The 26,534-nt window shown below is 45.7% G+C and overlaps 1 protein-coding gene across 5 annotated transcripts in view; it reads left to right on the plus strand.

Moving 5' to 3' along the window:
• Positions 1 to 26,534, plus strand: part of ASTN1 (astrotactin 1) — a 305,254-nt gene that overhangs the window by 104,761 nt on the left and 173,959 nt on the right. For all 5 annotated transcript variants that reach the window (XM_045452809.1, XM_045452805.1, XM_045452807.1 and 2 more), the window contains exon 2: positions 10,510 to 10,697. In XM_045452809.1, the coding sequence (XP_045308765.1) occupies positions 10,510 to 10,697 (188 nt within the window). The remainder of the gene's footprint in view (positions 1 to 10,509; positions 10,698 to 26,534) is intronic.

Consider the following 26,534-nt stretch of genomic DNA (forward strand, 5'->3'; position numbering starts at 1 on the left):
TTTCATTCCTGGGCCTGTGAGTCCAAACTCTTCAAACTCCTGACAGTGTTTACTCCTGATGTATATCTTCTGTATATCTAATTCATTAAGCTCAAATACAAGCACAGTGGTTCATGATTTCTCAGTATAAATAAACATCGCTCTGGTAGACAGCACAGTTTGGTAGAAAGAGCATTGAGCTCGGAGTCAGAAGACTGGAGTTGAGCCCTGTTATCTCCATCTCATTAGCACTAACCCTTGTGATCATCACTGTTTGGCCTTCTGACTCTACCTCTGTAGAGCCTACTGCATAGGATTGATGAATGAAAAGGGAGGGGGCCTTATAAGGGTGGGCTTTGCAAGTTGTAACGCAGTGATGATAATAAGGAATTTTTCCTGTGCTTGAGTCTTTGTAGAATTCCCTCCCACTCTCCTTTCTTAGGCTGGACAACACAGCAGAGATACCGAAGATTCGTAGCATTTTTCATCTTCAGTCTGGAGGAACCTAAGGTTTAGTTCCTAGTATGGCAAGTGCAGATCATAGGAAGATGCCAACTAAAATCAGAGAATTTTAGAGGGAGAAGAGGCTTTAGAGGTCACTTGACACCCCCCCCCCTTTTCTGTAAGAGGAAATGGTTCAGAGAGAAGAGCCTAGAGAAATGCTTGTCTTGCCCACCTTTGTATGTGCAAGAAGGCAGTGCTCATGGTCAGCAAGGTGGGCTCACAGGTCTGTAGGAATGGGCCAGAAAGCTTTGCTCCCCAGGGTTGAGATGAGAAAGAAAAGTTCTGCTTAAGTTGCAATACCTCTGGCATTTATGATAACAAGCACTTAAACAGATTTCGTCTGCAGAAGAGGACTCAGTTTGCTCACAACCTCCATTTGGTCCTTGCTTCTTCCTTGACCGCAGTCACCACACCCTCGGCCCTCCAGGGGGACCTGCCTGTGTGAATTCACGAGTCTCTTGGTAAGTGCCCGACGGCAAGCTCATTTGCGCGCCGGCCTTGAATGGGCATGGGTGGCATAGCCTCCCTCGGTGAGAATCTCTGTGGCTGGGTCTTAAAGCAGAGGTATGTATATAAAAGGGAGTTTTATGAGAGAGATCTAAAGAGTGTTCAGTGTGCTAACAAGCATTAGAGAAGTATACATAAATGACTTGGCCCCATTCCTCACTGGACCTGAGCTCATTCCTGGACTTAGGGTTCCCAGGCTTCTGAAGATTCTTAAGCAGCTGGAGTCATCTATTTTTTTAAATTAATTAATTTATTTTGAGAGAGAGGTTGAGAGAGAGAGAGCTCAAAGGAGGGGCAAGGAGAGAGGGAGAGGGAGAATCCCAACAGGCTCTATCCCACGACCCTGGGATCATGACCTGAGCCGAAATCAAGAGGTGGATGCTCAACTGACTGAGCCACCCAGGCGCCTCCCAGTTGGGGTCATTTAAAGGGACCATTTGCTTAACTCTGTCAAGGATTATTAGTCACTTTTACAATTTATGTGAGTGGCTCTAATAATAACAACAAACCATATTAACAATGACAGTGAAGGCACTGATGTTGATCGGTGCTCATCATATGTCAGATACTGCTGAGCACTTATGCTGGGGTTGAGATTTACAAAGTGAGAGAATGGGAATTGAAATAGTGGAGAGGAACAGTAGCCTTGCAGTCAGGGGGCCTAGGCATCTTTCCCCCTAATTAGTATTTACTAACTGGGTGACCTTGGTCAAGTAGATTGACTTTTCTGGAACCCCTCATCTGTAAAATGGGAATATAAATACCCACACTAAAGCGTCATTGAGGCTTAAGTTAACCCGTGAATGTTGAAAGGGCTTCTTAGCAGAGCCAACACGTAATAGACATATTACTTGTTGAGTTGAAACACAGATGATAAGAACAGAAATACAAATGGATGAGAACTAATAAGAAATGGAGCTCAATCAAGACAGTTTAGGACAAACAGTGGGTTTTTCTCCTTTTTATGTCATTACAGGTGATCTTTTGTCATTAACGTTTTCTCTACCCATCCCTTTTATAAGGTGAGAACCATACAGGGGACCTCATTGAAATAGTTCAGGGTGAGAACTATCGCAAATGCTAAACTCTTTGTTAATAATGAAGGACTTAAAGGATGTGAGAGAGGATTCCGAAGGAGCAGAGCTCTCACTTGTCTGAGAAGAAGTCTCCTTGCAATCACCCTGTATCCATCTAGTGCCCTGGCTTTCTAAAACACAGGCCGCCATATTGCTTCCAATGCCACACTGCAGGGAAGTGGCCCCCAAGGACTTACAAAGCTCAAATCAGAATTCCAATCATGAACCTGCAGGCTTCAAAATGACTTATTCTCATTACAATGTATGAAATGATCCGTAAATACATATTTTAACATTACAGAGTTTAAATATTATTACACATCTTACTTGATGTCAGATTTTGTTAAATGTGTGTCGTTATCTCAATTTACAAAGGTCAGTCGGGTGGCAGTGGAGAATAGAGCTGGATATATTTAAAAATTTTCTTACCAGTACATCTGCAGCTCAGATAACCCTGCCTTTTTCAAAGAGCTTTGGGCTTTTTTTCCCCCCTTTCAAATGAGACTTTAATGAGTATCATGTGGATAAACTCTTTGCAGAGGTTTGAAAAGATCCAGAGAAACACTGTAGTAGGAACAAGCAAACCATTTTGGATGAAATCATAAGCCATTTGAATGCCTCCTCATCTCTCTGGTTGTGTCAGAACCTTTTGGCTGCGTTTTTCTGCCACAGGAATGTTTTCATCTCCATGGCTAGGTAAATAGAATGTTCGTGTAGTTGCTCGATTGCTATTCATGCCGGCACAGAGTAGCAGAGAGTGACCTACTTCCAGCAGCATCCATAGAAAGCTTTGCTGCTTTCCGTCACGTCTGATTTTAAAATCTACCTTCTGTTTTTTGTTTTTTGTTTTTTTTGTGTGTGTTTTTGTTTTTTGCATCTTCTGCCCCGACTTGGCCCCAGAGACACCATACCATGGACCGTCAAGAGTCTTTATTTCTTTCTCTAATCACTCTTGCTTTTTGTGTTGGTTCATTTTAGTCTATCTTAAACCTCTGTTGGAAAAGGAGATGTGGGTGGGTGGGTGGCTAGCCTTAAAGGAAGTGAGCTTTTCTGACTTGTAGAATATAGTTCTATAAGGTAGGACTGCCGAGAGAGATCAGGTGAGGTTTTCTTACTGAGACTACCCTTCTCCACATCAGCCTTTTGGAAGCATCTATATGTGGATGCTTTCTTATTGGGGACCACCAACTGGAGTTTCCAGAGGTCACTCTCATGAGTTTCTGTACAGCCAGTCCTTACTCTAGAAGTTGACAGGCTGGAGTGAGCTAGAAGCATTCCATACTCTCAAGAGGAAAGGCTGATTTGAAAAACTCCCACAGAGACTTATCCAGTTGGCGTGCAGAAATATACTTAGCCTTCACCTGATTTGGGGTATAACTAGAACCAAGTGTTACATGTGGCTTTGTGTCATGGAATACCATGGTCACAGCTTGGGAGTCCTTAGAGACCTCCTGGTCCCATGATTTGAAGATGATAAAAAGGAGCTCCAGAGAGATTACTACAGCTTTATTCTTCCAGCTCCCCATCCAGTGCTCCATTCAACCCGCCATTCCGTTTCTCATCACTGGATCATTAATGCTTTGAGGCACTCTTGTTTTTTGAGAGCACGTGTCACCAAGGAAAGGAAATAGAAATTCAGTTATCCTTCTCCTTGTCACAAGTGGAAATTTCTATCCCAGATCTGCAAGTCAAGAAGGTTCTAGTTACTTGAAAAAGAGATTCTTGAAATTTTAATCCATTTTGCTGTGGAGGGTTTGCTTGTGTGATTCTGTGTCCATGGCTCAAGCCATGAGATGATAAGAAACAGCCCCATGGCAGATAGTGAATTGAATAGAGGAAGCACATTGAGAGTTCCATTTGCAGTAGGACTTTGAACATCTTTACAAAAGAATTTCCCGGCTGTGCTGTCTCCCATTTTGTTGTTCACTGAGCCAGGCCTCCATAGGTGCAGACTTCAGGCAAACCATCGGTGTTTCTGGCATCTGTGCTGGTTGAATTCAGGCCCAGCAGGGCACCTTATCTTATGTGTTTCTCACTCAGGGCTGTGGGATTGTATCAATTCAGAACTCCCTACCAGATGGTCCCTGTAGCGAGAGGTGTAGAGGCCCAGCCAACTCAGCCCGAGGGACATCGTTTCTCTGGCTAGCCTCCTTTTCTTACTTCTCTTGACTTTGTCCTTTCTCTCTGCATCCTTCTCCTTTGTCTGCTCTTCATCTGTCCCTTATCTTTCTTCACAGATGGCCAGGACACTAATGTGCTGCTGTCATTATGTTATGGAACAAGTTGGGGTCTTCAGAGGCTGCCGTTCCAGAGACATTAAAGACTTGGGTCACGTTTGATACCAGGGTAAAGATTTGCAGGATAATTAGCGATCCTCTGCTGTTATTAACCCCTGACTCAAGCAGGTTATTTTCTTACAAAGGTGTTGAAAGTTAATGCCACTGTTAATAGTTTCCGTTGGAAGACCATAATGAAACCATGTGGGAACTGGCTCCTACCATCAATAATCTTTCAAACTCTGAAATCAGGCAGGTGGGGGTGGGGTGGGAAGAAACATCAAAAAAGAGTGGAAGAAAAGGGGGTAATTATATCACAGGCTTACCTTTGGTTACCTTAGTGATAGTCACTGATGGACAAAACCCATTTGTTATCATTCATTTTGAACAGTTGGCTTATCCCTGCTGAAGTCCTGAGCTCAGTCTCCATCACATAGGGAAACTCAAAATGGCCACTGTGGTAGCACAGGGTGGAGAGAAGGCTAGATTCCATTTTTAGAGATGACCCTTACCCCTGCAATTTTTTCATCAAGAACATGAGGCTATTCACAATATCATAGTTAACAGAATTGAAAAACAGCCAGGCAAAACTGATAAGGTAGGAGGAAGTTGTTATGTTTGGAAAAGGAATTTTTGTAGCAAGCTTTGGGTATCCTAAGCTAACCCCACAAAAACACAGTGCTACAAGTTCACAGGGCACATGCTAACATTACAACAGTAACTAACTGAAAAGTGATTTTGGGGGTGCCTGGGTGGTTCAGTCGGTTGAGCGTCCACCTCTTGAGTTCGGCCTGGGTCATAGTCTTACCATTCGTGGGGTCGAGCTCTGCGTCAGCGTCTGTGCTGAGTGTGGTGGAGACTGCTTGGTATTCTCTCTCTCTCTCTCTCTCTCTCTCTCTCCTCGCTCCCTCCCTCCCTTCCCCCTACCCCCTCCCCTGCTTGCCCTTTCTCTCTCTAAAATAAAAAAATAAAAAAAAATATGATAATAAAAGTGATTTTATCTCATTCTCCACTGTGCCTTTCCCCACCCCAGCTCATTCTCTAGCATGACTGCCTCTGCTTACCCATCTTCCTGCTTCTCTATTGCATATGCAGAAGCTCCAGGATTTCTTCCTTAGAAACCGCCTATCTGCGTCAGCAGGAATGAGAACCTTTCTCCCCAACCTGAGGTCCAGTCCAAAAAGGGGCCTGGCTCTTAAAGGCTCTGATGAAATCATCCCAAACCTGTCCACCCTGTGCTCAGAGGGAAAGGGGAGGTGGAATGCAGGGAAGGTCTGAGAGAAGAGTGGACCAATTTCTTGGCACGTGGAAATTACCATCTTTCTAGGCAGTCATGTGAAGCACCCTGTTCTGGACTTAGAATCGTGGAATGTCAATTTACAAAACGGTCTTGAAATTCATGTGTACAGCTCCTTCTTACGTAGATAAGGAAACTCAAAGCTAGGCAGTACATTCAAGGCTACTCCAGACCCAGATCTCTTGAGTTCCAGCTCAGTATTTTGGTCACTGCAGAATACGGGATCAGAGTTACCATGAGATTGGGGTAGAGTCTAGTCTGTCTGCCGCTCTCTTTCTGGGTCTTCTTGATCTTTCTAAATCCTGGCCTTATTCCCTTCTCTGCTTAATGAGACCGGGGGTGACTTTCCATTAGCTCGGAACTGCTTAAACTGGCATTCACACCTTTCACACCTGACATCAATCTGCATTCCTTCCCTCGTCCTCCATGACTCCTCTGAACTAACACTACCCTTCTGCAAACAGGCATCAGGCCGCCGTTTCTTAGTACACATTCTCTTCATATGGAGTTGCCTCCAGTGTCTCTTCCCATTATATCCCATGTCCAGCCAGATCCCACCCTCCCCCAACTCAGCATGGCTGTTACCGCTTAGAGTACTTAGTCTTGGCCATGTCTTCAGTTTCTTCCTAGACCAAAGCCTCTTTCAGGGTAGGGATCATATAACAGTTTGCTGAATGTGGCCAATGGAGTGTGCTCCAAAAATCTTCATTGTATACAGGAACAAATGGCATCCTGGTTTCTGTGTATTCTAGGCAGTTCCAGAATTTTGGGAGGTGCTGGGAGACGTGAGGCTCGTATAGGGGAAGAATGGACACGTTAAGAGTAAGGGCACCCTTCCCTTTCTGGAGATCTCCATCCCACAGCGTGCTGTTGGCAATGGTGCCCAGCCCACCCGTGGTATCTTGAAATGGCTGTGGAGGCTTCTGTAGGCACTTGTTTTATTCAGTCCACTATGGAGGACTGGGCTGTGCGGAGCACGCACAGAGCAGAGGCTCAGTGTGAGCCTTATCCACCGCCCTCAGGAGGCTTTGGACCAGAGTAACTGTCGCCTCCCGTATGTACCTCTTGGGAGTTTCAGGGAAGGCTTGCATTGCTAAAGCAATTTCTGAGCATTTCTTCTTCTGGAGACCCTCTGCTAACATCCAGGCCAACGTGATTACATTGATGTTCCAAGCTCTGATCTCAGCTCCATTGGTGACGAAATTCACAAGATGTTTACTGTGCCCCTGTGGTTTTTCATCGGCTGACCTAGGGCAGATTCAGCATAAGTAAGTAAGTTCCTGGTTTAGCATTTTGGCCCTCCCATGTCAGATCCTGCCAGGACAGGGAAAAAGGCCAAAGAAGAAGCTATCATTCTGTAATTATCTTGAATCTTAAAAACGACAGGCACCCTCATGGGCAGGCATGGTGCTCTCCTTGCTTTACCCTTTTTTTTTTTTTTTTTTTTTTTTGCCCTCTACCATGAGTCTGGTCTGGGCAGGATCAGGATATCACTGTCTGTGGAGATGGGCATGAATATCTCACAAAGAGGTTCAGAGGGCTGGCCTGGAAGCCAGGGTCAGAGATTCTGTGCTCTCAGCTCACCTCCCAGTGGGAGCACTTTGTCAATAACCTGTTCGTTCCCTGGTACCACCACTCCTGAGACCCTGGAGCAGAACGCCTTCCTCCTCAGAAATTGTCTTGGACCGCCAATACATATAGGTTTCTTTTTGGGCTGATGAAGATGTTCTGGAATTACAGTGGTGATGGTCTCACAACTTTGTGAATGTACGAACCACCATGGAATTGTATACTTTGAAAGGACAGATTTTATGGTATGGGAATTCTATCTCAATTTTGAAAGAAGTCATGGAATACTTGGGGAGTCTGGGTGGCTCAGCCAGTTAAGCATCTGACTTCGGCTCAGGTCATGATCTCACGGCTCGTGAGTTTGAGCCCCGAGTCAGGCTCTGTGCTGACAGCTTGGAGCCTGGAACCTGCTTCAGGTTCTGTGTCTCCTCTCTCTCTCTCTTTCTCTGCCCCTCCTCTGCTCACGCTCTGTCTCCCTGTCTCTCAAAAATAAATCAACATTAAAAAATGTTTTTTAATAAAATGTTATTGATAAAATGTTTTTAATTTTTTTAAATAAAGAAGTCATGGAATACTAAGACCTTGCACAACAAATAAAAATACTGCGGCTCAGAACCTGCTAGAAGACCACACGCACTCCATACTCAAATGCTCTCTCTCTCTCTCTCTCTCTCTTTCCGTGCTTCTGCAAAAGTCATGTTGTCTGGTGTGTGTTGGCAATGGAGGGGATCTGATAGGACTACTTCTGTTTTAGCTCCTGTTCTGTGTCAAGCTGGCATGACCTTGATCTGGGTGTTTACTTGTCCTTGCTTCCACAGTAAAAATGGAGGTAATGAGCCTGGCCTAGTTGATGAGAGTCTCCTGGGAAAGAAAAATCCATTTTAAGCGCTTTGGAGGTATGAGGTGCTAGATTCCTTCTAAAGAGTTACAGGAAGGCCTGAAGTGGCACCCAACATGTATGGAATTAATCCCAGGCTGGCTTAGAGCCGGTGTGGGTAGGAGGCTGAAAGCGTGTTGCTCTGAGTGATTGAATTATGGTGTTGGGTGTTCTATTATAAGCTGTTAGTGCTTGTGAGTTTTGTCCATGCTGAGGCGACTGGTCTCTTCCTGCAGCGGCAGGGAAGGCACTTGGGGGAGGGATGTGCTTCCCAGGAGGAATCTTCCTGGGGCTTGACCCATGGTTGGGAAGTAGCTTGTGATTGGGGCACTTGTAGTGACATGTCGTGTGGCGGCTGCTGGGAGGCATGCCCAAGGGTTTCTCTTCACCTGGAAGTCTGGAAGGCCACCTTAGAGGAAAAGTGAACTCAGGAGTCCTGTGTCACTCACTGCCTCACTTAACAAATGGGGCTGTGCCTGCGGAAAACCAAGACCCGGATGCAGGGGATCTTCCATTCTTACACCCTGTGCAGCCTCTTGGCTGCTTGAGCTGGTCACTTCCAGAGCATGGACAGCTCGCCATCCCGGTGGGATGTTTGGGCGCCAGGCGAGTGGGCGAGGAGCTGAGGATGAAGGGGGGCTCTGATCGTCCTGTCTTTGCTGTCCCCTCATCGCCCGTCACACACCCATTTACTCTTCTCCCCGGTCTGGAGGGTATTAGGAAGAGGTAAGGAATACTATCTGTGTCTTTTGGGGTTAGGCTAATGACCTGTGGCTCCTGTGAGTTCTTTTCACCAACCTACCCTGAGAGGACCAGCCAGTATTCTTCTTCCTCGTCCTCCTTCTAATTCTCCTATCAGTGTCTGTATGTCCCCTTTCCACACCTCTACCTGTTAAAAGGATATCCACCACCCTTTAGGACCCAAGGCCCCTACCATCTTCTTCCAGATTTCCTCCCCTTCTTCCACCCTCAACCCAGGCAAGTCTACTCTTAAATTGTACGTTTTCACATGGTGTCATTGTGTACATGGTGTAACACCTCCCACATTCACATTCACCCAAGGGTGGATTGCTTTGGAGAACTTGTTGAGGGCCTCATTTAGATTAGTATCACAGTGCCTAGAACAGTGCCTGGTGCACAGTGAATGCCCAATGTATGTGTTAAGTCAATTAACGAATAAATACGTAAGTAAATAAGTAAAGCAGAACATCATTTGTGCCCTCCTACAAATAGTGAAAGATATTTATAAACTCCATAAATATTCAAAATTGCTTCCCTCTTTATGGTGCGGTACTTGATGAGAATACTATTCTAAATGTGTCTTATTAAATCTTTTTTATGTCCGTGGAATTATTATTTTTTTTTTGGTCAAAGGTGATAAATTTTGGGAGAAGAAGCCATGCCTTTTAAAAAATGAACTTTTATAAAGCAATGAATTGCCAAAGTGTGCTCAGCGGAATATTAGTTCCCTAGGGTGGTAATAGTTGTTAAGGAAGAAATGATTTTGAGGCCAAATGAAGTTTAGGAAAGGCTGGGCTAATCAGGTCTCTCTGTTGTGAATTATCTCATAGCTTCGATGTGATCTTGCTTAGGAATATTAGCAGGAGAGACCCATAATAGCATACTTCTGTACCAGTAGCTTAGCACCTGCAGTGTGAAATGCATAGTAGGTTTTTGGTATTTTGTTGTTAATTGTTGATGTTAGTCCGGTGCCTCCATCTCAAGCCTTGAGAGCAGGTGAGTGCTTGTGTCTGTGCTAAGGGCCCAGGTTTTCACCACCCCCTCTGTGTGTACCAGCTCTGCTCTGCAAAAATGAAGAGAAAAATTAAAGGGAATTAAAACATCCCTGCCACGGCGAGTATTACACATCTCCAGTGGGCTATGCAGCAAATGATTGTGGTTTTAGAAATATTCTGTCAGCCCCAGTTGCTCTGCAGTAACCTCCCAGGACTGTTCCAGACGTGCCAGTTCTCTGCACAGTAATTACCAGCTCTTTCCTTGGTAGATTCACTGGTGTCTAGGAGTAATTGCTAGGGAACTCACATTTTCAAATTTACAAGAGGCAAACAACCTTCTATTTACCTCCGGGATTATCAGGGTATTCAAACAGTGCTGGGTAAAGGATGCTATTGATCATAGAAATATGGGGAAGAGCTCGAATTTTCACCTTGGTGTTTTTCTCAATGGGTGAGAGTCTGGCTCACTCGATTATGGAGCAAAGATCTAGGGGGTGGATATGTCTCTTCTTCTCTGGGCCTCTTCCCTTCCTGGAGATTTGAAACCTGACCTAACCATAGCTGGAACCCTTTGTCATCTTTAGCTGACACTGGTTGATTGGTACCATTGCCTAGGAAGAAGATGAATAAGAAGATCCAGATTGGGCCAGTCCGAATTCTGACCTGTGCTTTGGTGTTTGTCCTCTAGAGATCTCAGGAAACACAGAGGACATCCCTCTGGTGCGCTGGAGGCAGCAGTGGCTGGAGAATGGCACTCTGCTCTTTCACATTCATCACCAAGATGGTGCTCCCAGCCTCCCTGGACAAGACCCAACTGAAGAACCCCAGCATGAGTCAGCAGAAGAGGAATTGAGGATCCTGCACATCTCCGTCATGGTAGGAGCAGCGTGGCTTTAACCTCTCAGGCCGTAGCTTATGTTATCTTGACTTTAAGAGCCTTGGCGCCGTGAACGTAGCTCTACGAAACCCACTCCACAACGACCATTGATCACGTTAATAAGTAAATTTCCCATTTGTGGGAAGTGTCTCCACCTGGGGTGAAATATAAGTGGTAGTTATTTCTGTACCACCGTTACCCACCTGTTCTCTTTGGGAACATGCCTAGACATGGAGTAACTTTTACAAACAAGAGAATATCAGATGGTGGCAGTGGATTGTCTTATAAAGGCGTTCTTCAACTAGTAGATCAGAATATCTTGTAATAGTTGCTCCATAAATGTTTGCTGAATGACTGAATTGCCAAGCTGCTTGCTGCTACCAAGCCCTCTCTCTCCTCTTCCAGCCAGGAGAAAGTCAACATTTGGCTTTCTGTCCTCTTACAACAAAGGGCATATCAATAGATACTTGCCCCTCCCTGTAGCCTAGCTCAGAACTGTCACCATCAGCCTCCCTTCTCCTCTTCAGAAATTTGAGGCCTCAAAAAAAAATGAGAAGATTCTTCCTAAAATTCTAGGAACTTGTGTCCTAGAATCTCACTCAAAAGTAGATGGTACAGTGACAGGCAGGGGTTTTGTCTGCTGGTGTTTTGTGTTCTTGGCACTCAGAACAATGCATTCACATAGTTAATGCTTAATAAATATTTGTGGAAGAAATGAATGAATTTCCCAGTTGACATAGACAATGTGTGCTTCCCTTGGCATCTTACATATTAGTATTGTATTGGTAAAACCAACATATCGTCTGCTTCTCGGGAAGCCTGAGAGCAGGTTGAGGCCAGACTGATTATTCATGAGCCATATATACAGAAGGCATGGGCTCTTTCATGTTTACGAAACTACAGAAAACCAATCTAGGTCTTGATCTAAACTTTATCTGTGACTCTGATACCAACACTACATGCTGTTTGGTTTTGTTTATCAAATTGGGAGAAATTGAGCACATTTCAGATACATAAAAATTCCCATTATCCAAATATTTGACATTGAAACTCTTTCCATAAAATCTCTGATGAAATCTCAGAATGTAAGTCTTCCACTGATCTCTGCACGAATAACTAGCTTGATAGATTACCTGCATATACACAAGCTACTTTATTTAAACTATATGGTCAAGAAAAGAGTCCTTAAGAGCAAATGGTAAACCTCAATGTTTAGATGTGCTGGAAGGCAGGCAGGTAAATGAGATTGCCATGCCTCACATTTACAAATTTATTGAGGTTTCTAATATGGCAGTTATGGTACTTGTACGTCCTTAATTAAAGACTAGCATTTCCTCTCTCAGGGAAGATTGTCTTCTGTCATGTAGCTTGTAGTTCCCAGAGAGTGGTAAGATCGGGCAGATCAGCCGAATCAACCCTGGCATTGACTGGAGTGACAGATGTAGAGGCCACGTTGCCTTCACATTTATGATACGGTCTGACTGAAAAGAAGGGCACAATGGTGGATTTCCCCCAGCCATTCACATCTTCCCATCAATGTGAAAAGCAGTCGTCATTGTTCTGGATGGTTTTTGTTTTGTTTTGTTTTGTTTTGTTTTGTTTTGTTTTGTTTTGTTTCTTCTGGTCTGAGACCATTTCAAAGAACCAGTCATCACGCCAAGGAAATGTTTAGGGTGAAAGGAAGTGTATGGAGATTCTTAAGGACTAATACTGGGTATGATTGTATCTGAAAGGCCCTGAATATAGATGGTCAAGACAGGCAACGTATCAGAAGGTGTGTTTGGTGTGGGGCTTGAGGGAGTAGTGGGAGGATCCGTGGAAAGACGGTCTAATGCTGGTCCTCGTTGCTGCATCACGAATCTTAGTGTAGCAAGGATCCTGTCTTCAAGTATCCTGTCCTTTCTATCCTCAGAATGATGTGCTCCAATAAGTTCTCTAGAGAAGTATATACATGGGTATTGTGTGTGTACGCATGCATGTGTATGTGCACACATAGATGCATGTTTGTGGGGGTGGGTGACCGTGGAGACAGAAATGTGCAGATCAAGGATGCCAAAGGATTTGAGGAAATAGTTTGTGCCCTTAAAATATAACAGTCCCTATAAGAAGCCCTCCATTACTAATGCTTTGTTTTTTGAGGCCTCCCCCCACCGAGTGGGGATTAATGGACCGTGGGCACTGAAATGGAAAGAGAACAAAAGTCAGCCTTCAACCTGTGTCTGAAATTTTTCCTTCATATGCTACTGGTCACCCATAGACCAACGATGACATTCTGTCTTCCAAATAAAATGGAAGAGATTCTTCCTTCAGCTTTACTTTAGTTTATTCTACGTTACTCTTCACTACGTTATTATTCATTAACCTTGCTGGAGGGGGCAAAGGTTAAAAGAGCATGGGTAGGGGGTGAGGGCAGGCAAGTCTTGTGTTTGACCTCTTGCATGTGGATAGGCCCCTGTCTCCATGAAAAATTCAGGAAAGCCTTTGACCTGTGCAAGCAAAGAGGGACCCCAAGGTGAGGTGAAGATGTAAGGACTCCCTCCCGTCCTTGGCAAAGATGCGGTGGTCAGGGGAGTCTTCCCGAGCCCAGCTTGCTATCTTACCTTGCCCTACTCCCATTCCATGCCATACGCTCTCGCGCACTGCCTCTCCTGTCCTTAACATTCCATTCTAGACACAGTTTCAAAGTCTCAAGTTGTGTATCTGCCCTCAGCTTAGAAATCAAGCCTGAGGGTATCCTGTTTGAAGATACCGTTCCTAGAATCTCTGATGGCTTCTTCTTAAGAGACTCGGGGACTGGTAGACTTCATCTGATATGCTTTATACCACATCCTTCGGAGGTGAAGTAGGCAGCCATTTGAGGCATCTGGAAAGAGAGCATTATAAATGTCAGAAGATTTTGCAGGCCTTTGACTAGTAACACTGTTGGACAGCAAAATGCACTTACATGAAATTTTATTACCCAAGCCCTGTTGGTTATGAAATAACAATAGCAGAGCTATTTTTCATTAACTGTAATGATCGATACTGATGTGGTTTTCAGTTTGGATCCAAATAGCATAATTTGAAAAAGAGAAAAGTTAAGGTGATTATCAAAATATGAATACACCCAACCTTTTCTCTCTTGTTAAGAAAATGTATATTTAAAAGCTTAACTGGTAATTCTAAATATTTCCAATGTGTGCAGAGGGAATTAATGGTTCTGTGAAAACCTTCAAGTTTACATTTCTCTGATTTTGTGTTTACCCTTTTCCCATCCATATTGCCTCAATGCAGGGACCACTGTTTATTTTTATATTTTGCATTTACTGTGTTTAGTTTAAAGCACAAAGTATAAGTAATGAGAGACTGAAAGGCCAAGGAATACCTTTTTTGTATCCTTATGACACTCTGTGAATGAGAATTGGTGAGTCCTTGTTTCCACTGCACCCAGTGTAAATATACCATCAGCAAAATGGTGGGCTTGAGGGAAACCGGTACCTCAGCTGGGGACTTGGCAATTGAAAACTTTGAAAACCCTTTTGCTTTACTTATTGTTCAATCACATCCTAAAATTTTTGAATTATTTTTTCCAAAGAGGTACTCTTTCCCTCCTGACATCTTAGATTACCGCGTTGAGGGTCAAACAATGTATTGTAACCTCCAGCATGATTCAAACTGGGCGGAAGAGATTTATTGTGAATCTTGCAAGGTAATTGACATTTAAAACTACTGAAGCACACAGGGATACTGTTGATACTCTTTTGCAAACTCTTGAACAAGTGAAAGCCAAATCATTGAATGGAAATCAGTTGTGTGAATTTAAATCCATAAATCAGAGAATTGTTCAGTTATAAGCACATCCTTTACTCCACAGCATAGAAGGTCAGGTTTTAGTATGACTTTGTTTTTTTTAATGTTTACTTATATTTAAGAGAGAGAGAGAGAGAGAGAGAGAGAGAGCGAGAGCTGCAAGTGGGGGAGGGGCAGAGAGCGAGGGAGACGCAGACTCCAAAACAGCTCCAGGCTCCGAGCGGTCAGCATAGAGCCCGACTTGGGGCTCGAACCCACAAACCATGAGATCACCACCTGAGCTGAAGTCAGGGGCTCAACCAGCTGAGCCACCCAGGTGCCCCTAACATGACTTGACTTTAGATATTCAGACTCTGTGGGTTTAAATTTCCATGTTGTACTTTTGCTAATTTGCCATATGATCTACATTTTTCTTCTTACGGTATGCAAAAGAATTGAATGGTGCATAATAGCACTTTAATGTATTATCTATATATTTCATCTTTGTAATTAAAGATGGCAGTGGTAATAGACTTCCTATATGCATATAGGTTGGTTAAATACAGTGTTCACAGCACGTAACCTTTCAAAAATCCTTCAGTTTGGTATATATATTTTGCAGTCATAACTCCTGCTGGTAGGTAAGCTTTCATAGTTCAGCCCTCGTAGGCACAATTCACAGTTGTGTGGAAAAAAATAATGTTTGAGCGTTTGTCTATCTCCCTGGAGATTTGGGGACTCGAGCCCATCAGTGAGGCCTGGGTCTGCTCAAGACCACTAGTCCCACCTGTGTGGGGCCCATTGGCCAGTGTCTGCAGGTCCGTGTGGCCCTCAACTGCTGGCTCCTCAGGTGTCTCCAAGCACCTTGTCTCTGGGAGCTCCAGGTGAGCCCTAGACACGTGGTTTTCTTTTGGGAGAAACAGCATAAAGAACCAGGTCCAGGGACAAAGGAGGCCACAGGTGTTACTGTGGAGTCCCAGCATCCAGGAAATAGAATGGACACTTTAGAGAAGTTGTATCCTGGGGAAGTAACGGCTGGGCCGAGTTAGTACAAAGCCTACGGAACATACCTATGGGAGCTTCCAGGACTGTGTTTCCACGACCGTCGCCAACTTTGTGCCAGAGGACCCATCCTTGCTCTCACTTGTACATCCTCGCTCAAGTTCAGTTCAGCTGCCTACGCATCGTGTGTTACTTTGCTTGAAGCTGTCTACACTGAACTCGTAAAGCTCAGCCACGTCTAAGGGCAGGGAAGAGCATTTCTAAGTATGGTCATTGCTATGTGCCATCAAGGCCATCGGTTTATTATTAAGTGTCTGTGGGCATAGGAGAGCTAGATGCTTTTTCTGTCAGTCCCTTTTGCCTTCAGCTAATCGGTTACAAAAATTCATTAGCAAATTCATTAATCAGGGTCACTTTTACATCTTCATTGTCAATTTATATTGTTTGCTTAGTTCAACTGAGGATGCCCTATCCTTCTTTTTGATCTTTAGAAAGAAATGGAAGGGCACCTGGGTGGGTCAGTCAGTAGAGCGTCCGACTTCGGCTCAGGCCATGATCACACAGTTTGTGGGTTCAAGCCCTGTGTTGACAACTCAGAGCCTGGGGCCTGCTTCAGATTCTGTGTCTCCCTCTCTCTCTCTGCCCCTCCCCCACTCATGTGCGTGCACGCGCGCTCTCTCTCTCTCTCTCTCTCTCAAAAATAAATATTAAAAAAAATTTTTTTAGGGGCGCCTGGGTGGCGCAGTCGGTTAAGCGTCCGACTTCAGCCAGGTCACGATCTCGCGGTCCGGGAGTTCGAGCCCCGCATCGGGCTCTGGGCTGATGGCTCAGAGCCTGGAGCCTGTTTCCGATTCTGTGTCTCCCTCTCTCTCTGCCCCTCCCCCGTTCATGCTCTGTCTCTCTCTGTCCCAAAAATAAATAAACGTTGAAAAAAAAAAATTTTTTTTTAATTTTTTTTTAGAAAGAAATGGAGGAGTTTAGTCATGTCTTGTGTTACCACAAAAGATAGAACTAGAGTGATAACAGATTCAGTTCAAAGAACTTTTCTAGCAATTCAAGCCATCCATTATGGGGCAGGACTGACTTACTGGCCATACCGTCCCCTTGCCAAAGCCATTGTCTTGTACTTGGCCTCCTACTAAGAAAATGGTGGGCAGTTCGTAAAGTAACAGCAGGATCCCTACAGACAAAACCTCCTCGCACTTGGGTTGTTACTGGCAGACTGATGTGCAAAAGAGGACACGCCAGGGCCCCTTTGGGGGCTCTCCCAAGTGCCAAGGGAAGGTTGGTTTCTAAACCTCCCCACTTGGCACCATGGTTTGGCTGTGCCTGTCTTGCCAAGGCGCATCAGGTGCAGGTACATGGGAGTCCATTAGCCGTTTCAGTTGTCGAGCTATTCCGAGTGCTGGCCGTGCTCCCATATTCACACGGGTGTGTGTGGGGGGGGCTAGGATGTGTGGGAAAGAAACACTGGGTTTAGGGTTGGAAGGTAAGCTTCAGAGCCTGGCTTTATACGATGTCGGGTAATCTGCTGACCTTTTGGGAAGCTTCTCACCTCAACTGTGAAATGGATACATTCACTGCTGAGGCTTTTTAGTTTCCAAAAAATGGAGATCCACTCAGGCCTTCTCTGTAAGGGAGTTTGACCATAGTAACTCACATGGAGGTAAGGTAGACAGGAATCTTCTCTTTTTTTTTAATGTTTATTTATTTTTGAGAGAGAGACAGAGCACGAGCAGGGGAGGGGCAGAGAGAGAAGGAGACACAGAATCGGAAGCAGGCTCCAGGCTCCGAGCTGTCAGCGCAGAGCCCCACACAGGGCGTGAACCCACGAATCATAAGATCATGACCTGAGTTGAAATCGGATGCTTAACCGACTGAGCCACCCAGGCGCCCCAACAGGAATCTTGTAATTAAAAAAAAAATCCTCAAAGTAGAATTTCATGAACTCTGGAGCTGAAGGGTTGTGCAGGATCTGGGAGTCACCCTGTCAGCCCCCAGCATCCACGGCTGGTTTGTGGGTTTGGCTCTTGGACACGTCCATCTTTATTGTTCCCATTGCCATAAATTATCTCCTTTGTCTGGCGTACTCTGTAAATCTCATCCCCATTTTGATGCTTTTCAGTGTTTGTACTATCCATTTATTCATCAAGTCACTTCACTTGTGACCCCTTGGGACTTCTTGCACCTTGTCCCTGTCCCTGTGGCTGCCAGATTCCCTGCTTTTCCCCACCTCCCCTGACTCCTTAGGGAGACAAGCAGAGGGAAGCTAGTTACCATGGTTCTTGTTTGTTGACAGCTTTTTTCCTCTCAAATCACCCCGTGGGAAGCTATAACCTTAACCTTCTCCCGTTGGCTGTGGTTACAGGAAGGTTGGCTTAGGTGGCACAGAACACGACTAGTCCTGTTCCAGGCCCAGCTCGGAACCACTTTCTTTAGCAGAGGAGAGAAGCCATGATCCCATGATTTGCTTGTTCAATGCGACGGGCGTGCTGCAGGGGAGCCTGGGTGGTTCAGTCGGTTAAGCGCCCCACACTATTTTCGGCTCAGTTCATGATACCAGGGTCATGGGATCAAGCCCTGCATCGGGCTTCATGCTGGGTATGGAGCCTGCTTAGGATTCTCTCTTTCTCCCTCTACCTCGCCCCCCACCAAAAATCCCCCCCAAAAAACACTACTCTAAGTACTTGCAGTATATATTACCGTATGTTTTATTCTCATCACAACACCATGAGGTAGGGATAATTATCATCCCATTTTACAAATGAAGGGATCAAGGGCCAGAGAAGTGGAGTAACATACCTAAACTCAAATAGCTGTTAGGTTACACAGCCAGGATTTAAGTCGAAACAGTTGGCAGAGTCCGGACTCTGTTCTCTAAGAAGCACCAGCTCATATTCTGGCCAATCGTGGGCACCCAGTAAGTATTTCTTACATGTCCGTTCATCGGTTTTTGTTGTTTTGTCCACTTTTGACTGCTGAGCCTCATCTGATGCTTTTCCCCCATTGTTGCTTCAAAACCAGTAACTCTGTGAGCACTAGGACCCACAAGCAAGGTGGAATATAGATCTTTCTTCCTGTGGCTGCACCAGACAGCTAACCCCAAAAGCTCAGATTCCGTTCAGCTTGGCTACACCCACCTGCTAACCTTGGCTTCAGCCACACCGCCTCACAGCTGGCTGCGGGCTTATTGGCAGGGAAGGGAAGAGGGCAGTTAGGGACTTTTCACTCTAAAATTGTGAAAGTCATGTAACAATAAATTCAGCCTTTTTCAGGTACATACTTTCACATCTTTGTAGTTTTTAAAAACAAAAAAACATTTTAAAAGCATTATTGACCTATCATTGATTTAAAAGGAATCATTGACTCATTCATTCATTTAGATATGGATTCTTTACCAGTATCTGTCAGGCTAAGGAGGTAGAAAATTAATAAGACAACCTTTTGCTTTCAAGGAACATTTAATGGTATTATTAACACTTAATATTTGAGGATGGCCTTTGGCAGAACTGGGAGGCAGGTAGAGTGTCTACCTTCTTTTCCATTTCTTTATATTTTTTACATCCTTTTTACAGTTTTGTTCTTCTCTTTCCTGAAGCTCATGGAGACCTTAAGCTGCCCCCATTTCTCCAGACAGCAAGGAGAACAGCTAAGAGGCCACATTTTCATGAGACTATTTTTTAACAACATGATGTAATACTCTGTTCAGCAATTTAGCTCACTTGATATAGAAGCCAACAAATTGTAAGTGCTTAGTTCCAAAAATCTCTGAAGATCCTTTTGAAAGCGGGAGTCATAATCTCTGTGGGGTTCAAATCGATAACAAGAACTGGTGATACTCATAGTAATGAAGCTAACATTTTTACTCGCTGGGTCCCAGGCGATGTATGGGATCACTTTCATGCATAATATCAGTCGACTCTCTAAAAACCTAGTGAAATAGATGGTAATTCTCCCACTTTTCAGATACGAACACTGAGACTTCGAGAAAGTATATCACAGATCCGAGGTCTTATAGGTGGAGCCAGGATTCAAGGCAAACGCATCCGACACCAGACTTCATTCTGCCGTGACGGTGCCGCTTGCTGGCTTCAGGGTCAGCCGGTTTGTTCAGTTTTCCGGGCTGTGGGATAATTTTGCTTCCTCTGGCTAGCACAGTAGAGACCCTTCACTTGATGAACATTGGGAAAGCTCATAGAGAACTGGGCAAGGAAGGTGCTGTCATGATGGAGTCTCTGAGCTACATCAAAAGGTGAAGATCTGCACTGAGCAAACGGATAAAGCATCGCAGAGAAGCCTGGGGTTGACTCTGGACAGAGGTCATCGAGAAGCCAAGACTCCAGAGAAGACTATACAGTCCGTATAGTGAACTTCAGGGCGGGAGTTTATAGCAAGGCTTTGTTATCAGAGAGACCAGTTTAAATCCCTGTTCTACCCCTTACTACGTTTTCTAGTGTCCTTGGGCCAGTTGCTTAAAACTCTCTGAACTCACTTTCCTCATTTATGAAATGGGGATGATAATAGATTCTGCTTCTTAAAGCTGTTTTGAGGATTACATGAGATGATTCTTACTAAGCACTTCCTACAGTGCCTGGCCCGTGGGAGGTGCCCAGTAAATACGAACCAGGTAAACCCTTGGGGTGCCGGGCAAGCTGCCTGTAACCATTCCTTGCGTCGTGTGTTACTCCAGGGCCCACTACCTTAGGGAGCCAGAAAAGCAGCTGGGATCATGGCAGCCCCTTGCAGGAGTCCTGGAGGAGTTGTGCTCGGGGGCAAGACTGAGGCAATTAAGGTCATCAGGGCAACAGAACGGGCCCCTTGTGAAGCCGGGATGTGGCCGTGTACATCTAGGGCATTGTTAAGCCACTTCTGTTTCACTGTTTACAGGGTTTCCTAGCAGCTATCCTATGGTTTGGGAGGACGATCCCAGCTCCAAATTCCCTGGAAGAACTTCACTAATTTATTTATTTATTTTATCAAACCAAATGATGTCATTATGGGAATTTCTGTTCTGCTGAGGTATCTAAGAGTGTTGTTACTCACGTTCACGATGGGGAAGAGAAGGCATGGACTGATGGGAGACGTTTGTGGCCAGCACTGGTGAAAAGGCTCAGGGTTCTTTGTTGTTTTTAATTTTTTTTTTAACATTTATTTATTTTTGAGAGACAAAGAGAGACAGAGCATGAGCAGGGGAGGGGCAGAGAGAGAGGGAGACACAGAATCCGAAGCAGGCTCTGAGCTGTCAGCACAGAGCCTGATGCGGGGCTCGAATTCGCAAACCGCGAGTTCATGACGTGAGTTGAAGTCGGACGCTTAACCGACTGAGCCACCCAGGCTCCCCAAGACTCAGGGTTCTTAATCTGAAGGATGTTATCTTTCCTCCAGCTCATGCTGCCTTCTTCTTGCCTTCTGCCCATGTCTAAAGTTTCGTGATTCTTTCACTGACCCGAAATTTGCCTTTAAATCTGACCTCAAGCCTACACTCAATGGGTGGTTGGTGGGGACAGAGTAGCTTTGGGTATAGTGGATGTAGGCAGCCATGTGCCCAGAGACAGAAGCCTGTGTGGGCAATGGCAGGAAATCAGGCCACGGGTCTGTAAAGTGCCAGATGATAAACACTTCCAGCTTTGCAGGCTGTTTGAACTCTGGTACAACTACCCAACTCTTGCCATTTTATAGTGCCAAAGTAGCCATATGCAATAAGTAAATGGATAAATGTGGCTGTGTTCTAATAAAGCTTTATTTACCAAATAGGCAGCGGGCACCATTTGGCCTAGAGGCCATAGTCGGCTGATCCCCATCTAGTACATTCTCTTTTGTCTACAGCGCGTAAACAGAGACTGAAATCTTAACAACTTAGTGGAAGTGTTAGGGTACCATTTGCAGAGTGAAAGATAGTAGTTTGCTCATTTTAGTCAGACTCCTATAGATTGATTATAATTGTCACTTAAGGCAGACATTGACAGAGATCGTTCTTGCTACAAATTCAAGGCACAAATTCAGGTGAGATACAAGCATATTAGCCTCTCCTGAGAGGTATTGATGGGTTTAGCGAAGACAAAGTTGATGAAAACAAAATATGCTTAGACTTGACAAGGGAATTATCAACAAGGTATGGGTTAGGAAATATGCAATTTTTTTTCCTTCCCTGTGAGGCTGATGGCTCCTGCTTGGTTTCGATTTTGACATACATACACAGTAGACTTTTGTGAAATGTTTAGATAGGTTACAACAGCCCCTTATACAGAAACACCTAATGTTGGTGGACATGCACGCAGAGAAGTATATTGCGCTTCCAGACAGGTCATGATACATTTGGTCTGTGATACGTAAGGACTTTACATTTATTTATTTTTGAGAAACAGAGTGAGACAAAGCGTGAGTGGTGGAGGGGCAGAGACAGGAGACACAGAATCTGAAGCAGTCTCCGGGCTCTGAGCAAGCGGTCAGCACGGAGCCTGATGCGGGGCTCGAACCCACAAACTGTGAGATCATGACCTGAGCTGAAGTTGGATGCTCAACCGACTGAGCCACCCAGGTGCCCCGATACTTAAGGACTTTAAGAGTTAGTGGTGGCTGTCTGCCTTGCTTATAAATAAGGCTGAAGGTGGACGAGGCATTTTGAGAGACCTCACCTCATAAAATCGCCTTATCGCATACCCTGTCAAGTATGAGCCCAGGTTCATTGGAAGTCTTGCCTGCATGAGAGGCTGATGTCAGTAGCTCTCCTCCAGATTGCACAGGAGTCTCCATGGTACATCCGAGGAGGTCGGGAGCTTCCTGCTGCTGCCTTGCTATTTATGATTCTCCTGATACCTCTGTCACTGCTGCTGACATCCACGAATAGCAAGAGATGAGTCAAATAGCCTTCTAACTTGGGCGAATCAGATGCTCAGTTAATTGATATATTGAACTGTGGCTGACAGCAGTGAGTGCCTCATGGAGAAGTATCTGGGCCTTCTGGGCTTGGCTCCCAGTCCCGAAGTTTGCTTAAGGTGAACTTAAGGGGACTTCTGCAGCCCCCTAAAGCACCATGGCCATATGAGATCCCTAGGAGATCAGACAGCAGGTGTTTGTTAAAGGGCTCAGCCTTTTGTTTCCTCCCTTCCTATATTCTGTCTGAGCAAGAAGGTGGAAGAATTTGGGACTGAGACGCATAAGCATTTGGGACGTAGAGGAGTGAGTGTGTCAGAACTTGACCTGTCTGGGCCTCAGACAGATTCTTACAAGGTAAGGTAAGCTGCCCTACAAACAAACGCAGGAGGGCTCTGCCTCCCAACGGTGATGTTGAAGCATCCCAGTTTGATTCTTTTTATTCCCTAAATGATGTGGCGTGTACACGCGCAGGTCACCATCCCTGGGCTTTCAGCTGGCCGCCTCGGGGGCTCTGCTGACCAGAGCAGGCGGCCTCGGCACCTGAGAGTTCCCGCCTGTCAGAACATAGGCACCATCCTTGGGCCCCGCCTGCGGTTGGAACAGGCAGCACCAACGTGTCCCCGCTGGGGCTCTGCCCGGAACTCCCAGAACAGAGTGACACCACCAGGCTGTGCTCCCCTAGATGGCATTTTCTCTTCTTCCCTCAACAGTGATACATGCTGGGCCGGGGAGACCAGGGGACCATTGAATTAGAAATTAGAAATTAGAAATTAGACCATTGATTAGAAATCAGGAGACTTTGCTTATGGGCCTTTTCCCCACAAAAGTCTGTGAAACTGCAGGCATATGTCTTCACCTGCCCGAAGCCTGTTCTCATCTGCACATGAGTGTTCTTAAAACTTTAGGCATTCGGATTGTGCCATGGTTGTTTTTTTTTGTTTTTTTTTTTTTTTTGTTTTTTTTTTTTTAATCTGCCTTTTGGTATTTTCTGAATATTTTTATTTACATTGACTGGCTTTTCTGGTTTGAACTTATTTTTGCCTTAGATGAAAAGGCCAACAAAACCAGGGGTTTGATGTTATCGTTAATGATATCGGTACAGGTTAGGAAAAATATCATTTTGTAAAAGAATGAAATGGAAACATCCCCTGCTTTTGCCAGCCATTGGCATGGCGCCAACTAGGAGCACATGGATGGGCTGTGGGCACTCTGCCTTGGGAATCCCAAACTGGACGACCTTGTAAGTTGCTTCCAGCTCTGGTATTCCAGGAGTATGAAAGTGAAGGACATATGGGACACTAGCAACCCCAGTTAAAACAGACTTCAGAGTAATATACAGAGAAACTGTATTCTGCTCCCTGCAGCAACTCTGTTTTTCTTTTTCCCATTTATGAACGTGGGATGATGGTCCGCGGGGAAAATGGCGGGCTTGTCTGCCTGTAGGTTGGGTTGAGCGGAAGTGGTTCTGCCCAGGGAGAGAGCTGTCCCTTCCCGCTGTGCTGACCTGTCGAAAGGAGTTTGGTGGCTGGGAGCCTTTTCCCATGGCCCGGTGGGGCCTGTCCTCAGGATTTGCTGAGCCGCTAGCCCAGGGCCTCTTGTGCTCAGCCAGCCGTCCTCACAGTCACCCACAGAGTCTGCCTGGACACGCCCCACCTTTGCCTCAGGGAGTACACTGGGAGCTCCTGGGGTCGGCCTCAGAGTGGAGTGGCTCCTGGACCACGGGAGGGAACACATCGTGGGAAATAAAAGACCACAACCTTCTGCTTGGGGGATTTGGTGCATCTTGGAGTCACCTCTGGAGCACTTGGAGTCCTCAAAGAGGACATTTCTCTTTCTACCCAGAATGACTGCGATGAAACCAGAGGCGGAGTGATTGTGGCAAGCACAACCGAGCCGGTGGTTTTATATTTCTTCCTCCCCTGACGGCCTCAGTGGCCCTGTGTGCTCTCTTCTCAGGACAGCACATGTACCCGAGAGGGAAAAGTCTGCTTTGGAAGGAAAATTCCTGATAGGATAGTGGGTTCTGCCTTGCCAAATAACAGGACACCTCCCAGACTTCCCTTCCGGGAGAGCTCTCCTGGTTCTCAGGACGGCATCTGGACAAGGTCGAGGACAAGTCAGTGCCACCTCTGTCAGTAATGAGAGGCCGTCTTCGGTCTCTAAGGCACTGGAGACCCTGCTGTCTTTCTCTTCCCTGCTTCCTCTTCCACATGCCCTTTGTGAGTTCCTTTGCCTCTTTGATCAAACTTGCATCTGATGTTCATTTTCACCTGATTTCATCTAATGAAAAAAATTGGAGTGGGAAGTGGGCCGTGTAACCATTCCTGTGTGGGACTGTGAGTGTGTTCAAAGGGCTGCGTTTGCCTCCAGAATTTTTTACCAGCGTCTGTGTCAAAGGCTGCCTTATCCAGTTAATATCCTTCTGCGTCACTAGGGTCGCAGAGAAAGAAGAGTGAAAAGGAGAAAAGTTCTTTCGCTTGAGAATCATCTACACAAATAGTGCATTTTATTCTTTGGGGAGAGAGGGATCTGTCTTCCTACTCATTCTTATTGCCCAGGATGCCCTTTTCTGTACCCTCTTACTCACTGCTGCTGCACCTGCGGTGGCCGTGTCTTCCTGGGTCCCTCCTTCCCCTCCATGTGTATGCGTTCAAATCCTACCTCTCTTTCGGGTCCCATTTCAAATGTGTCCACCTGGCCACCTCTCTGCATCATTCAGCTGGAGACCATTCCTCCCCCTTGGTCTCCTATGGCCGGGCGAACAGGAAAGGCTTCTTTGAGCCTTTCTTATGGCTGGTGTCTGTTTCCATCCAAAGGCAGTTTTGATGAATCTTGTCTTCCCTACCAGACTCCAGGATCCTAAATGGCAGGATCTGGTTTTGAGTCTGATTCATCTTTATATTTCTTACAGCTACCAACCCGATGCTTCACACAAGGAATGTCCCCAGTTGGTGTTTGTGAAATGAGTAGAATTTGTTTGCATCATGTTTTTTTTTTTTTTTTTTTTTCACTTGGTCCTTATAACTGCCTCTGTCTCCAGCCTTGGCCTCTCCTACCAGCTTCTGACTTACATATCTGCTTGGGTGTCCCACATGCATTGTGAACAATGTTTCCCCACCCACCCTGTCCTCCCCTTGTGCCTCCTGTGGTGACAGGACCACCAACACCGTCACCCAGGCTAGACCCCCTTTCCTCCCCCTTCTCATTCATTCAGTCCAGCACCAAATTCTGCTCATTTTAGTCTCCAGATGCCACTGGAATCCTTCTGCACTTGTCCCCTCTACTGCCACCGGTAGGACAGCCTCCCTCCCCAAATCCCCCCCTGACCCTCCCCCTCCTCTCACCAGATTGCTACAGGCGATTTCCACCTGTTCACGCTGCCTTCTGACTTGCTCCCCTCAAAAACTTCCCTCTTTCGGGGCTCCTGGTTGGCTCAGTCAGTTAAGCATCCAATTCTTGGTTTCGGCTCAGGTCATGATCTCATGGTTCATGAGTTAGAGCCCCACATTGGGCTCTGTGCTCACAGTGCAGAGACTGCTTGGAATTCTCTCTCTCTCTCTGCCCCTCCCCCACTGTCCCTCAAAATAAATAAATAAACCTAAACAAAAAACTCCCCTCCCATTGCCACCAGGCTGTTCTTAGCAAAGTGCGGCTTGCACGGTATCATCTTGCTCACAAAACACCTGAAGTAATTCCCTTCGCTCTGAAAGGTCACTTCCCAGCTAACCTTTTCATGGCCTGACCCTCATCTCGTCTCCTCGGTTTCCACTCTGTCCTAGCCACACTGACCAACTCGGTCATGGTGCCTGGAAGTCCCTTGCTGTGTCATACTTCTGTGATTTCACGCGTGTTTTACTTTTGGCTTACAATGTCTTTCCTCTCCTCTGAGTGGGGTTGCTTCTAACTACTGACTTTAAAATTCGCCTGTGAGTTCCCTGGAAAATGCCCTGACCCCTTTCCCTCTAGGCAGGGTTGAGTCATGCTCTGCAGTCCCCGACACGCCTTCCTGCCACGGACCTCATCGTCATCTGTGCATGCGGCTGTCTCCCTGAGCATGAACTTCTTGCTTGGGGGCGGGGAGGGGGTGAAGGTGAGGAGTTCCGCATCTCTGCATCCTAGCGGAGCCTCTGGTCTTTGCTAGGAGGCCAAGAGGGACTTTGGGAATGAACGGCCAACCCCATGAAGAAGGC

Source organism: Leopardus geoffroyi, chromosome C3, assembly GCF_018350155.1.
Source record: "Leopardus geoffroyi isolate Oge1 chromosome C3, O.geoffroyi_Oge1_pat1.0, whole genome shotgun sequence".
NCBI classification, from domain to species: Eukaryota; Metazoa; Chordata; class Mammalia; order Carnivora; family Felidae; genus Leopardus; species Leopardus geoffroyi.